At 37.1% G+C, this 16,673-nt stretch overlaps 1 protein-coding gene across 1 annotated transcript in view; it reads left to right on the top strand.

Moving 5' to 3' along the window:
- The window catches only part of pth1r (parathyroid hormone 1 receptor), a 460,775-nt gene that overhangs the window by 401,215 nt on the left and 42,887 nt on the right, over positions 1 to 16,673 (top strand). Inside the window, exon 8 of the mRNA XM_039753666.1 lies at positions 13,409 to 13,469. Coding sequence (XP_039609600.1) covers positions 13,409 to 13,469 — 61 coding nt within the window. The remainder of the gene's footprint in view (positions 1 to 13,408; positions 13,470 to 16,673) is intronic.

Genomic DNA, 16,673 nt, shown 5'->3' with positions numbered 1-16,673 from the left:
TTTGCTATTAATAAAAGCACTAGACTTGAACCCAGGACAGTCTCTGTGTTGATGTGCCTGGGGTTTGAGACTCAGGGATGCCCCCAATATGCCTCAGTCTCTAATTGCTAATTCAAACATGTGGTATATCCTTAGACCACAAAGCTTATCTAAATTCTATTTGCTGTTGTTCTGCTATATAGTGATGCAGAAAGATATCATAGTAGACAGTGGCACTATTCATACACATGGAGCCAAATATTGTCAGTGCTCTAGAAGTGCTTATTACAATGTAAAAATTAGTAATTAAGATTCCATTCCTTAGTGCTACTTTGCTCATCAATTGATAAAAGCAATTTTAGCTTATTTATTTTCTCTCTGCATCATTTCTTTAATTCAGTGTCTTTTGCTCTGTCCCTGTATCCCTGGCCATTTAAAGTGTATGGACTAAAAGAAATAGGTGGTGGGTTTTTAGGAAGAAACCTTTTGGGCAGAACCTTTCAGCAGCAGATTACACCGCTATTCACTAAAAATGTTTTCATGAGTTTTCTCCAGAAGTGTATTCTCTTTTGAAAATCACACCTGGCCCTGTAAGACTGGGTCGAGGGCAGTCACTATAGCTGCAGAGAAAGTGGGCCCTGCCCTCTTGGGCTCAACATATAAAAGACAAGGAATTTAATTAAGACAGTAACACAAGAATTTAAAAAACAAAACAAATAAGGATGACAGGAATTAAAAAACATTACCATGGACAAAACATGGCAAGTCTTGATGGTGTTTTTCACCATGTGTTTCTATCCCTACTCTTTGAATTCAGTTTGTCTGGTATAATTATTTACTTTTAGCTTGTCTTCCTAACTTTGCCCTTGTCTGCTACTTAGAACTGTTTTTATTCTCAGCAATGGCTAAAGATCTCCATTATAGTTCATAATCATGGGCTCATTATCCCACAGCTGTAAGCTGGATAGAAAATTTTAACTTTTTCCTGTAGGCAGCCCTTGCTCCTTCAAGCCCTACTGAGTCCTAATTGTTAATAGCTGTGAGGGATACGGTATGAGCAGAGATATAACACTGAACCTCAACATTAGATTTGCCTAATTCTGAGTCCCATTCTTCAGCTCTGTTTGCCTTGATTTTTACAATTGCCACTTTAAAATAGAGCATGGTGCTAACCAGCTATGAACATTAATAACCACAACAATACAGAGAAGGCAAGAGATTTAAGACTGTAAGCTTTTGATCCTAGAAGACTTTAGTTTTTTTACACCTCCTTCCTGGGAGGCATTTTGGCAGCTTAGGATAAAACAGAGGGAATGCATGCAAATTAACTAAGTATTGATGCTACTCAAGGGTAGCAATTATATTACCAGTACCTCACAGATCCAGCATCCTGGATTTAAATCTTCACTCCCACCTCTTGGCTGTGTGGTATTTACCCTTTCTCTCCGTGTCTACGTGGCTTTTTATCAATGTATTCTGTTTTTTCTCTTACAGAAGTGTTTGCATTAGGTGATTTGGTGAGTCCAAAAGAGTCTTACAGTATGTTAATGGGCTCTCTGATGGACTTCCATCCTGTACAGAACTGTTTCTTGCCTTGTACCTACTCCTTCCAGGGTAGGCTCAGTTCTCCTGCAACTTTGAACTGGATTAAGTGGGCTTGATAGTTCTCTGTTATGATAGTAGACTAATGCTTACACAACAGGAGATTTTTCAGGCAGTGGGAATGTAGAAAAGGACTGTAGGGAGTCTTAGATGGTAATTGAGAACCATTTGTAGTAAAGTGGGTTTGGGGTCTATGGTGGTGCAAGATTTTTAAAACCAGCTGAGCAGCATAGCCCCTGTGAGTGTAGGTGTGTGAGAGAAAAGCTGTGCCGTGTTGGAGATCTTGATAAGGGAATTTGCTAATTGTGTTTATCATGCATTCAGGCAGTTAACGTAACAGTCCCTCATTAAGGCTCCACAGGTCGTTTGGCAAACCTGTACTCACTGCAGAGAAATGGGGGGTACAAAACAAAAAACATCAGAGAGGAAGAGATCAAGAGAAAAGATGGAGGTAAAATCAAGTTGAGGATAAAGAGAGAGTGAAAAAGAATGTTAGGATGGAGGCAGAACCAGTGCGGTGGTCAGTAAAGCCCTGGGGTAAGATGAATGGTGGTGAAATAAGGGATCAGGGCTCACAAGGTCCCCACAGATGCCATGAGATGGTGGTGGGTACACAAGCTGAAGATGTTTGTCAGCGTACGTTTCCATTAGCTAAGTAGACCTGATAGGTAACCAGAGGAGATGGGTTTAGGGAAGGGCATAATGGGTCTTGAGTTTAGTAATAAGTGATCCTGACTGTGTTTTATATTCCTAATTTTAACCTGTTTAATGGAATATGTTTTTATGCTTGGTGTGTGGGTATGTGTTCCCTGCAGTGGGCTGGCGCCCTGCCTGGGGTTTGTTTCCTGCCTTGCGCCCTTTGTTGGCTGGGATTGGCTCCAGCAGACCCCCGTGACCCTGCAGTTAGGATATAGCGGGTTGGATAATGGATGGATGGATTTTAGTTACCACAAGAACACTGTTTTATTGGATTATTATTTATTGAGAAGGCTCTGCACTGAACCATATTAATTTATTTGGACACTGTTTGAATAAATGCAGTTAGCGAGGTTTAATGCCAGCATTGCCTGTTTATGAGTTCTTAATACACTAATCTATCTTAATGACCAGTGTTCAAGACAAAGTCAAGACTGTGTGCAAACACAGGCATCACATTATTGTTTTTAAATAAATTAAGTCTGTGCTTGAATGTTGAAAAGTAAGGAACTTGAAAAAGAGGTGTAGGTTGAGCTTTCTATGGAGAAGGTGCCTAAAAACCGATGAGTATTCAATTAGTATTCATTCTGAGAAGTGCAATGGGGTTTAGAAACATCTCAAAACTAGAGGCAATAGACTGTCACTATGGTTTAAATGAGTTACGCAGTCAGGGCAAATACTGGGCACTGTCTGATTTCCGAATTTTAAAAGCAAGTGGCAAAATCTTAACAATGAATCCTAAGCATGCAGGAAGCCAAAGTAATTGGGGTGACTCCAGGGTTTAATGCAGTGATAGAATTCAGTATGTGTCATTTGAATTAGCATTTTGTAAAGGTACAGGATTTATATTTCAGACAAAAGTCAAGAGTTAATCCAAAGGAAGAAGAATAATAAGAAAGTAGTAGGTAGGAAATATATTTATTTTGAAAGCTTTATATTTACTTAGTTGTGCTGTGAATATGACAGGATATGTTTATATTTTACTAAAATAATGATGTGATAGAAGCCATGCTGCGGATCTTATTTTTGGCACATTTGTCACAAGAAGGAGCTTTACTTCTGCTACACCATCATAATTGAATATGTACAAAGTACATTGATTCATTCATTAAAAGTTGTATTTTCATTACAGTTCCAATATCCCTGTTGAAATCAAGTTTTTAATACTCCTTAACACTTAATAGGGGTCCTTTTTCCATATAAAGAAAGTGAGAACAGCAGGCATGTAACAGTAAAAGCTGTCAAAGCAGAGAGAAACAAAAATGAAAGTAATGAGCTTATTTTGTTACTGAATGTGACATCATTTATCATTTCTTTTCTTACAGGGCCAATAAAAAGTCTTCACCTTCCTTGGTAGTTTTCACATTTTATTGTTATACAATATTGAATCACAGTGGATTTAATATGGCAGTTTGTTGCCGTTATTCAACAGAAAAAGACCTTTAAATGTCAAAGTCAAAAAAGACCTCTGCAAAGTGATCTAATTTAGTTACAAATGTAAAACACAAAATAATAGATTGCATAAGTCAGTATTTAGTAGATGCACCTTTGGAGGCCACAACTGCTTTGAGTCTGTGCACACAGGTCACTCTTGGCTTTATACATCTGGAAGCTACACTTTTCCCCAATCTTCTTTGCCAAACTGCTCAATCTCTGTCAGGTTGCATGGTGATCAAATTTTCAAATGGATCGTGAGTGGAACTCCAGAACATTAACATTGTTGCTTTAAATTCATTTCTGTGTAGCTTAGGCTTTAGCGCTGGTGTCGTTGTTTAGCTAGAAGGTAAATCTTCTACCAAGCTTCAGGTTTTTTGCAGACTGCAGAAGGTTTTCCTCCAGGATTTTCATGTATTTTCCTGCATTCATTTTTCCCTCAGTCCTCACAAGCCTGCCAGACCCTGCTGCAGAGAAGCATCTTCACAGTATGATACAGCCACTAACATGCTACATTGTGGGGATGATGTGGTTTTTGATAATGTCTAGCATTTCGCTTATGTTGATCAAATATTGAACAAGAAGTTTAGTCTGATATCCAGAAAGATTCATTTCAGTTTCATGAGACCACAGAACTTTCTTATAGCTGAATTGAAAATGTTCCATGTGCCTTCTGGCTAACTCTATTCAAGATGCTGAATGTGTGTTTTTCTCTGTTTGCCGCTCTCTCATAAAGCTGTGACTGGTGAAGCACCCTTGCAGCAGTTTTTATCTGCATAGCCTCTCCAATCTCATCCATTGTAGAGTGTTACTCCTTTAGCGTCTCATAAATGTCTTGGTGGCCTCCCTCACTCATCTTCTTCTTACACAATCACTCAGTTTTTGTGGACAGCCTACTCCAGTCAGATGTACTGTGTAACTGTGCCACATGTCTTCCATTTCATAACGATCAAAATCAAGTATGGTGGATAATCCTGGGTTTCAGTGATACCTGGGCATTTAGATTTAGGGCCGGTTTATTCTTCACGCCCAGAACATGTATGTACATGCACCATGGCTGCCACGAGTTCCCAGCATACATTTGACGCATCCTCTGAGCACATCCTTAGAAATTAACACAACACGTGCAAGAGTTGCAGTACCAGCAAAAAGTCGGGGGTCGCAGTGTGATCAGATTGGAACGTGTCAGAGTCTCTGTTTACTATCTACATGTGACAGAAAGCTGCTTTGCAGGATCGATGTGGATGCTTCGTTGTTGGATAAATGGTTTGATGTGGTGAAGCAAAATGCGGAAATATAAAATGCATTTGTGGTGCTTTTATATTCAAGCGTTGCATATTCCTGTTATCGATGGGAGTGTTAGCTCCTTGGAAATATGTTCTTTTATATTGTGGCGTTTTAATAAACCTTTTCTATAAATAATTATAAATAATAATGGCGATATCCCTCTTTTCAGCGATAGGCAGCGACAAAGTCACAGAAAAGACAGAATATACTTAGCTTGTTTAATGCGGCTTACGTTGCTATACAGACAAGGAAGACCAGCTAGTTTCATCTTTTTCACCGAAGAGTTCTTGTTAGTTTCTTTTTCTTTCGGGGATTGGTCGTGTAGAAACTGCTTTTTTTTGTCACAACGGAGGTGGGTTTTGAGTCTATTGCTTTCACTCACTCAGGTCCTCAAAGCTTGGCAAGGTTCCAGCTTCTTTTATATTGTGTCCACACGACCAAATCCCCAGTAAATACCAAACAAGGCAGACAAACTTGTGCTGTACATTAGACAGGCAGGTCAAATAACACTTAGTCCTTTTAGGGCTGACAACAGCTGTCCCTGTCTGTCTTTATGCCTTGCTTGTCCCAGCACTTCTGACTGCTGACACTCTGTGCTAAATCTGGCTCAGCTCTTCATGGCATAGTACACAGAAAAAGAATGAAAAAAAAACATATAAAAGATCTAAAACAGATACAGTGACACAATTCTTAATATTATAACAAACTTATTATAACAATTCCCCAACGTAATGACACAATACATTTTAAAGGTCTCACATACCAACTTCATTTTTTTTTTGCATCTTCACAACAGCATCAGGATGTAAGGCAGCATATTTGAGCCACAGGAAAAAAAAATTAGGGACACAGTGAAAAGGTCTATTTTTAAATTAAGTGGAAATTTCGGCTTTAATCTCAAAATGTCCACTTTAATCTTGTAGTTTATTTTATCATTAAAGTAGACCATCATAAATGTCATCTTAAAACTGGCCCAGTTATTAATGGCTACATGCTCCTGGGGTTTGTTCCTGAACTAACAGCAGCGGCAAGCAGCAATTGCCACACATAACATATTAAATGTATGATATTCCAGCTCTCTGCGCATTTAGAATCCTTAACTTTATACTTGATATCACAATGAAAAATTATGAATATCATGATGAAATTCATTAAAGTATGTATATTACATTTTACAGATAAATCATTAGCTTAATTTAAATAATGAATACAGTAAATAATTACACATGTGGGGGCGGCACTGTGGCGGAGTGGTAGCGCTGCTGCCTCGCAGGGAGTCACGTCACTGGTGTTCCTTGCCTGGAGTTTGCATGTTTTCCTGGTGGGTTTCCACAATGTGCTTCAGTTTCCCTCCAAACATGTGAAGGTTTGAGGATTTGGTGATGCTAAAATGTCGCTATTGTATGTGTGTGCTTGTATTCACCTTGTGAGAACCTGATACCCGATTCAGGGATTGTTTCAGCCTCTCGCCTAATGAATGCTGGAATGGGCGCATCCCAGGATTGATGGATGTAATCATTAAACATCCATCCTTTCTGAGATGTTGTGGCAAGGTGTCCTTGGAATTTAATGGATGTTTTAGACAATTCAGAGCACAGCGAAGCTAAATGTTTTCTCACCGTGTTGATACCTCGCACTACCACCTGGTGGAATCTTACCTCTTTCATCAACAAGATATTTTAGTCTGTAAAACTTCCGCTCTTTGGATGTTTTTTGTTTTTCACACCATTCTGAGGACACATTCTAGAGATAGTTAGGTGTGAAAATTCTAGGAGATCAAAAGTTACAGAAAAATTCAAACCTGGTCAACTGGTATCACCAATCATACCATGGCTGCCATCATTGAGGTTGCATTTATTTCTCCATTGTGGTGTTTGATGTGAATATTAATGGAAGATCCTGATTTGTAGCTGCATGATTTTCTGATTTGGGCTGTTGTCGCATGATTGACCGATCAGATAACTGCATGGGTAAGGAGGTGTACAGGTGCTCCTAATAATTTTCCCAGTGAGTGTATTCCTATATAATATGAAGCCCAAATTGCGTCATTGATTCACTGGAGATTATGTTAGCATTCACCACCAGCCTTTTTTTCATTATTGCCTTCTTTGGCTTTAAACACCAAACCTCAAACACTTGATGCACCAGAAATAAATATAAATTGAAGTCTCTCCTCTAACTTGTTCTAATGGTGATCTCTCTGAAGTGGAAATGCTGGCTCATTTTTGCCCTGTTTAGCTCTTCTGTTTATGGTTTGGCCTATTTTTATATGCTTCAGATGGGACACAGTGGCTGTTTTAGTCCATTAAGTGTTCTCTGTTTACCAGATGGGTTTCTTGTACCCTGATAAAGGTTCTCTACTTGAAAAAGCTGGCTAAGGTACGAATGGATATATTGCAAATATAGCAGTTTATTCATATTTTAAAGTGAAATCTCATGGTAGTGTATTGGTTAGCTCTGCTTGTAGTTGTAGTAACTACCACTGTGAGTTCACATCCCAAACCTGCCAGTTATAAGCATGGAGTCTGCACATTCTGTACCATATCTGTGTGGGTTTTGCTTCAGTTACTCTAATTTCCCCGAAGATGACCAACTTAGGATAACTGGTAACTCTGAGTAGTCTGTAGTGTGATTGTAAGTGTCTGTTCGACTAGCTCAATGTTCCAGGCTGGCTCTTAGTTTGCACCCAATGCTCCTGGGGCAGGCTCTGGCCCACATGACCCTGAATTGCACTAAGCAGGTTTAAGAATGTTAATTTATCTTTGTTACAGTGTACTTTATATCTATACTAATAAAAGGCAAAGCCCTCACGCACTCACTCACTCACTCACTCACTGACTCACTGACTCACTCACTGACTCATCACTAATTCTCCAACTTCCCGTGTGGGTGGAAGGCTGAAATTTGGCAGGTTCATTCCTTACAGCTTCCTTACAAAAGTTGGGCAGGTTTTATATCGAAATTCTACGCGTAATGGTCATAACTGGAAGCAGTTTTTCTCCATTTACTGTAATGGAGATGAGCTTCAACGCCGTGGGGGCGGAGTTTCGTGTGACATCATCACGCCTCCCACGTAATCACGCAGTACATAGAAAACCAGGAAGACCTCAAAAAAGCGCTTAAGAAAACATATAATTGAGAAGGCAGCGAAACAATAAGAAGCGAGCGAGTGACATATACAACCATATTGATGAGTTCTGCTACTTCGGAAACAAAGCGATGTAAACCTACACTTTAAATTAAGTTTATAGACAGGCTGCCGCTGGCGTTTGTAATTTAGTGCCTGCCCATATAAGGCCGTCCGTCAGCGGCAATCCAATAGCAAACTCCCACTAAATATTCACGGGTGAAGGACTGTGTTTATGGAGAGGAAGATGAGATGGTCAGCATGGTGTTTGGCACAAACTCAGCGAAACTGCGAGAGAAAGTTTTAAGTGCCAGGACTAAGGTAACATTAAATAAAGCTATGGACATAGCACGAGATGGCACCAGCACAGCTGGGAACCTTCGATGCAAGTACACCGAGTGGCTCACGTGAACTGGACGAGTGCACAGATAAAAGCAACAGTTCCAAAGAGCGCTGAACAAAAACCGAATTACACAATTGAAAAGGCAGCAAAAAATATGAAGCGTCTGATAAGCATATTCATAAATGCAGCTACTGTGGAAACAAAGCACACGGTGGAAAAAGTCAATGTCCCGCTAAAGGAAGACAGTGTAAAAAACCCGTGCATGCAGTGTGTCAGGTCTCAGATAAAGAAGAAGACGAGCTGTTTATTGATGCAGTAAGAAACGAATTGATGAATGAAACCTGTCATCTTTACAACGATTGACAAACACGGAATGTAACTTGAACACAACACATCCTACAAATACGAACCTGATTGAAAGAAATAATGATAATCAAATCCTTGATGACAGCAACACTCAGTAACACTCACAAAACAAATACTGTATATTGAAAGTCATGTTACGTTATTTTTAAAATGTTCCCTTTTCTTTTTCTACCTTTTTTAACACACTACTTCTCGCTGCGATACGCGGGTATATATATATGTATATATATATAACCCGATCTACATACTCGAATAATGGATACTTTATTTGCCATCAATGATTGTTTTGGTAAAGCCATACTCAGTGTATTCATTAGATGAACGGTAAAAAAGTAAGAGCGAGGGGAGGATGACTCATTGAGGCATGCAGGCTGTAGTCTTGCGTCAACTCTATCTGAATTGCGCGATCACATTTGAAAAATATATCTTTTCAAGTTCTATTTAGTCCATATGTGTCAAACTCAAGGGCCGCGGGCCACATCCGGCCCGGCGTGTAATTATATCCGACCCACAAGATCATTTTATATACTGTATTATTGTTATTAAAGCCCGGGTATATGAAGCGCTGGTAACACAATAAACTACAGATCCCATAATGCAGCGCTTCAGCAGCCTTGCCGAACACTTACCACGTTAATCAAGTCTACCTTTTCATGCTGCAAGTTATTGCGAAGCTACAGTTATTGCACACTGAGTTTGCACGGCACTTTGGTGACTTTGAAGAACAAAAAAAGTCCGTCTAAATGCGGCTCGAACCTTGTGCATGTTTGGTAGCACATATCTGTGTGAGAAGCTCTTCTCAGTGATAAAGACTAACAAAACAGCACACAGGAGTCGCCTCACTGATGAGCACCTGCAATCCATCCTGAGAATCTCCACAACACAGAACCTCACACCAAACAGAAACGAACTTGTGGCCAAAAAACGATGCCAGGCGTCCAGCTCTAAAATGACATATGAGCAAAGACAACTGAATGATTTGATTTGTTATTGCACGTAAGAGCGGGAGTCAACCGTTTTAACAAACATATGTATATGTTTTAACAAATATGTATTTCTGTGTATATATGTGTGTGTATATATGTAGATATATATATGTATGTATATATGTGTATATGTATAGATATGTATATATATATATGTTTATGTGTGTGTGTGTAAATATATATATATATATATATATATATATATATATATATATATATATATATATATATATATATATATGACAACAACACTCAACACTCACAACAGTGACAAAACAATTACATTGACAATCAGGTTACGTTATTTTCAAAATGTTTCCTTTTCTTTTCATTGCTTCTTTAACACACTACTTCTCCGCTGCGAAGCGCGGGTATTTTGCTATACTATATAAAAGAAAAAGGCAACTTTCCTTCCTTTACACCTTTATTCCTTTTATCCCAAACCAAAGCCTTTCTCTCTTAACACTGCAGAGGACACAAAACTAATTTTCTTTAAATGCCGGTAAGGCACATTACCAGAGGCACAAATTTGAATGTTCACATAGAAAATGTAATTTCAATGTACCTGTACTTCTTAAAACGTTAATGTTTTACTGTTTAATAACTTATAGACTATAATTTATTATTTTTCCCTTGCACTCAGTGACCAAACCTATACACACAAATATAGACACATACAAACATACACACAAGTATATGTATGTGTATATATATACACACACACACACACACACATACATACATACATACATACACACATGTATATAATTTGTGTGTGTATGTATGTATGTGTGTGTATATATGATGTAGATAGGTATGTATGTGCGAGTGTGTGTATATGTAGATATGTATATAGATATGTAGATATATATATATATATGTATATATATATGTATATATATATATATATGTATGTATGTATGTATGTATGTATGTATGTATGTATGTATGTATGTGTGTGTGTGTGTGTGTGTGTGTGTGTGTGTGTGTATATATGACAGCAGCAATCCAAGCTGTGAGAAAACAGTAAAAAGGAGGCGTGTCAGACGTCGTGGTACATTTTCTGATGCAGCTACCGAAAACAACTTCGTGACGCTGCCGCCAAATACACAAAACAATTACTTTGACAATCATGTTACATTATTTTAAAATGTTTCCTTTTCTTTCTCTTTCCTTCTTTAACACACTACTTCCACTGCCAAGCGGGTATATATATATATAGATAGATAGAGAAATATATATATAGATAGATATGAGAACAACACTCATATCAATGACAAAACAATTACATTAACAACCATGTTACGTTAGTTTTAAAATTTTTCCTTTTCTTTTTGTACCTTCTTTAACACACTACTTCTCCGCTGCGAAGCGCGGGTATTCTGCTATATATATATAGATAGATAGAGATATATATAGATAGATAGAGATATATATATAGATAGATAGATAGATAGAGATATATATACATAGATAGATAGAGGTATATATATATAGATAGATAGAGATATATATATAGATAGATAGATATATATATATATATATAGATAGATATGAGAACAACATAGATAGATAGATATGAGAACAACACTCATATCAATGACAAAACAATTACATTAACAATCATGTTACGTTATTTTTGAAATTTTTCCTTTTCTTTTCGTACCTTCTTTAAAACACTACTTCTCCTCTGAAGCTGGTATTCTGCTAGTATATATATATATATATATATATATATATATATATACACACACACACATACATACATACACACACACATATATATAATTTGTGTGTGTGTATGTATGTATGTGTGTGTGTGTATATATGATGTAGATAGGTATGTATATATATATATATGTCTATATGTAGATATATATATATAGCTATGTATATATGTATATAGATATGAAGATATGTACGTGTATATATATGTATAGATGTATGTATATATAAGTAGACTCAAACCCATTATGACAGCAGCAATCCAAGCTGTGAGAAAACACTAAAAAGGAGGCGTGTCAGACATCGTGGTACATTTTCTGATGCAGCTACCGAAAACAACTTCGTGACGCTGCCGCCAAATACATAAAACAATTACTTTGACAATCATGTTACATTACTTTAAAAATTTTTCCTTTTCTTTTTCATACCTTCTTTAACACACTACTTCTCCGCTGCGAAGCGCGGGTATTCTGCTAGTCATTTTATAAAATTGTCCATCTACCTTCCTTTATGAATTAACATGGAATGGTATCAACATATACAGTATTTTCTTAACATTTTTCTCCATGGCTTCAGTTAGATAAGCTAACAGATAAAGAACCAACTTTATACTTGAAGGACATCTAATACCATTTCCAGTGACATTTGCTTAGTAGCTTTTAGTAAGTACATTGTATTTTTATTATGACTGTTTGGCTTTACCAGCAGCGTGAAAACGTTTACAAAATTTGACTCATGTAGTGAATATCACATAGAGAAATCCACTTTTTTTAACCAAGCAATAAATAACCAGTTTAATCTTTTGAGAAATATATTTGACAGGAGATCAGTTGCTTAATAACCAAGAAGGAGGGACAGCAAAAGGGAGCTGTTAGAAAGTAAAAGAGAAAGGACAATAAAGGGCGAGCAAGTTAAGTGAAGTGGAGCTGTTACAGTTAAAAAGGGAAGATTTTATTAAAGAGGTGTGCCTCGTGACCCCAAAGAGCAGGCTCTGTGCAGAGATCATTATAATTTCATCACTCCGAGCTTTGAATATAAACAGTGTCTCTTCACCACCTTATCCAAGTTACAAAGCGCTTTCATTAGTTGCTACAATATTCTTAAATGCTGGCTGTTTGTTATTTTATATCCATTTGTTTTTAATTAGTAGCAAAAAGCAAACATCGTTATGATATAAAAAGTGACAAGCATCAACAATCAGGCTTCAAAAATACTTTATGATGAAAAATTGCTTTAATTTACAACCCATTATGGTCACACCAATGCCTCATTAGTCATTAAAATAAATCTTTATAGGAAGAGATATTGAGACTGAATGAGAAAAAGAAGCATTAAACTTGAGTAATACTCCGCACTAGTTCCATTGAAAAGCATACACTGTCGTACATTATTGCCCAGAAACAGTGACTGATTTCATCTCCTCGTTTCATTGCTCAAATGTTTATGCCTCAAGTACAGTATTGTCCAAATTTAAATCAAACACAACTCGTTAATGTCTTCCTGTGAGATTTTTTTTTTTGTCTGTATTCAATGTTCTGTAAATTAAGCCAGAGAATGTAGCTCAATGTTTTGTTAGTTATGATCCCATCGTTCTGTTATTGAATGGTTTAGAGACATTTTCATTACAAAGTACTATAATGCCATATTCATAGAATTCATTTATGTCTAACAGTTGATGAGTCACAAGCTGTTTTTTTCTGCAGTTTGTAAAGCATTTACTTTGACACAGTATTTGCATAATTACATTGAAAATGAAAAATGATAGTTTAAGTTAATGCAATTCTTTTAAATCAAAGTGTTTATTTAGTTTGTTGTACTAAGCTGTTTTTTACTCAGTTTGCTTAATTTTCTTATTTTTTTCAGGGGTGCCAGCTGTATTTGTTACTGCATGGGCAAGTGTGAGAGCCACTCTTGCTGACACAGAGTAAGTTTTTTAATTTATAAACTCCTCACTTGACAATGACTTCATTGTAATGAGTGTTTAGGAACCCAGTAGGCCAATACATGTATATAACAACTTTAACTTTGCTTCAGAAAAACATTTCAAAAATTATTATTGCTTTTATCCCTCATATTAGTTTTTTTTCCCTTTACTTTTATTTATACCATGGCATATTTTAACCTAATTGCCATTGGTTCTTGTCAAAGGACAGTTTGTTTTTTTAATATACAGTATTAATATTGTCATCAGCCAGGAAGAATGCAACCTGTTTGAAGTATAATTTTATATTCATTTTGTTTTTATCAGTAAAATCACATTTTATGTTTGTAAATGGTTTACAGCATGGCTTTGTAAAACTATTTTGTGTTGTTAATGATGTATGAATTTTAAGAACCTAATCTGAAACTAAGTGCTGGTTTATTCTACATGTGAAATCCTTCTTGTGTAATCTGATACTATGGGATTATGCACACATAAGAATTACAATAAACAGTGGATTAGAGAGTATTCAGAGTCAGTTCACTTCCTGCACACATTATTGTGTTGTAAATTAAATTTTAAACAGATTTTTGCCCATTAATCTACTCACACAAATCCATAATGACAAAGTGAAAACATGCTTTCAGAAAAGTTTGAAAATTTATTAAAATCAAAAAAGTGACAAAAAACTGATATCTCTGATTCATTTAAGTATTCAGGCTCTTAATTCTGTACTTTGTAGAAGCCCCTTTGGCAGCAATTACAGCTTCGAGACTTCTTTGCACACCTGGATTTGAGAAGTAAATCTCATTCTTCCTGGCAGATCATCTCAGGCTCCATTAGATTGATTGAGAAGCGTCAGTAAACTGCCATGTTTAGGTCTCTTCACAGATGTCCTGTAGAGTTTTAAGTGTACTGAAGGGCAGTCAGTGACTTGTCCCAAAGCTACTTCTGCCTTGTCTTTGCTGTATGCTTTGTCATTGTCAAACATAAAGGTTAACCATTGCCCCTCTCTGAGGTTGCATGCATTGTGGGACATATTTTTTTTAAATGACCTTGCTGTACTTGGCTACATTCATCCTTCCCTCAATTGTGACCAGTCTTTGTGTCCCTATCCTGTCCCATCTGCCAAGAAGCCCTCACATAGAATGATGTTGTCACTACCATTGGAATGGTATTAGGCACGTGATGAGCAGTTCCTGGTTTTCACCAGACCGAGTACTTGATGTTCTGTTCATATAGTTCATTGTTTGTCCCATCATACCAGAGAATACTTTTCTTTATGTTTTAACAGTTCTTTAAATGGAGGTTATTGTATGCCTTTTACTCAAGAGTGTCTTCCACCTAGCCAATTTACTATAGACATCTGATTGATTGAGTGCCACTAAAATGGTTGTCCTTTTGACAGGTTTTCCAATCTCATTAGAGGACTTCTAAAGCTCTTTAGACTAACCATTGAGACTTAGTCACCCCCTTAACCAAGGCCCTCCTTGCCCGTTTATTCAGTTTGGCCAAACAGCCAACTCTAGGAAGAGCCCTGGTGGTTCCAAACTTCTTCTGTTTCATAGTTATTGCGGGCACTGTGCTCCTGGGAGCACTCAAAAATTTAGAAATGGTGTTATACCTTTGCCCTGATCTATGCCTAGCCACAGTTTAATCATAGGGGTCTATAGAGATCATCATGGCTTTGTTTTTATACTGACGTGCAGTGTGAATTGTGGACCTTATACACTGTAAGTACCAGGGTGGTGTGGCATTTGGCTGAGCGGAGCCTCAATTGTTATCAGGGATCAGTAATGGAAGGATCGGGGAAATGGCTTTTTATGGACAATTCATCCCCTGGCATGAGAAGTGGTAGTGTTCCTCTGACTGGCACCCAACTTGGACACCTGCAGGGTTGCCTGGGAGTTTGAGTTTGGAGAGGTGACACTGTAGTGGTGTCGCTAGAGAACACTACGGAAAAAGAGTTTGTGGCATCCACAGGTTAACGTCTCAATCTCGGAAGCACTCCTGGGTTCAAGATAGAAGGGAGTCGTCTCACTGCATCAGAGAGAGTTATAAAACGCTCAAGAAGAAGTGCAAGAATGAGACGGAAGCTGTTGGTGTGCAATTTAATTATTGTTGGTGGATTCAATCTTAAAGTAAAGTTACTTCTATTAATGAGTTGTATCTGGCATTGGGGACCTAAGGCGCCCCCTGGTGGTCATAATACATATAACTTATGCCTATCTAAACAATGTCCAGTCAGTTAAGTTTGCCATTGTCCAATCAAGTTCTAGGCATATCTGAAGTATAAATAAATTAAACAGGATGCACCTGATCCTAATTTGGACTGTTACAGCAAAGGTTTTGGATACTTATATGAATGAGAGATTTCAGTTCTTGATTTTTAATAAATTTTCAAACCTTTCTGAAAACATGTTTTCATTATGGGTTATTTAGTGTATATTGTCAAACAAAAATGTATCCATTTAAAATTAAGTCTATAACAAAATAAAATGTGGAGAAGGGGAAGGGGTCTGAATACTTTCTGAATCCATAGCACATATTTAATATCATAAGAAAGGTGACCTCGAATTTAACTCCTTTTCTGATTTCTTATATACACTACACCCTTGCAAGCTAGTTTAATCACAGACTATGTAGCATAAGACTGCATGAAGTATAACCCTGATTTACAAAGATCAGAACCCCTCTTTCAAACACACACTGCACTGAGGATGGCTTGTGAAGTGTTAATAGAACACAAACAAAATGAAAAGTAAAAAAAAATAAAAAGATTTGACTACAACATCAGCACTTCAATGACAGAAGGTACAAATATAGAAGTTTGATGAATAAGACATGAGCTTCAAGTGAACTGCCACAATTATGCATTACCGTCATTTGTAAAGTGTAGAGGTCAGGATTTTATCTTCAAGTACACATCAAGAATTTCGACCCTGCAGAGTAACAGTATAAGCATTTTGTAAGGTGTCAACTGTTTTTCCTCGACACTTGAAGTACTATAATACCACCAAATCAAAAATTGCTGCCAAGATGAAGATGAGTTACGTAGTGAGGGGAAATAATCTATGCTGTCTGATTTGAGAGCAAGTAACAAAATCCTAACAATTAATCCTAAACATACAGAAAAACAATGTAATTGGGGTGACTCTAAGGTTCATTCAGTCATGGCATTTGGTATGTGTCACTACAATTAGCATT

This window comes from Polypterus senegalus, chromosome 5 (genome assembly GCF_016835505.1).
Source record: "Polypterus senegalus isolate Bchr_013 chromosome 5, ASM1683550v1, whole genome shotgun sequence".
Lineage (NCBI taxonomy): Eukaryota > Metazoa > Chordata > Cladistia > Polypteriformes > Polypteridae > Polypterus > Polypterus senegalus.
This window is presented reverse-complemented; position numbering and strand designations above follow the sequence as displayed.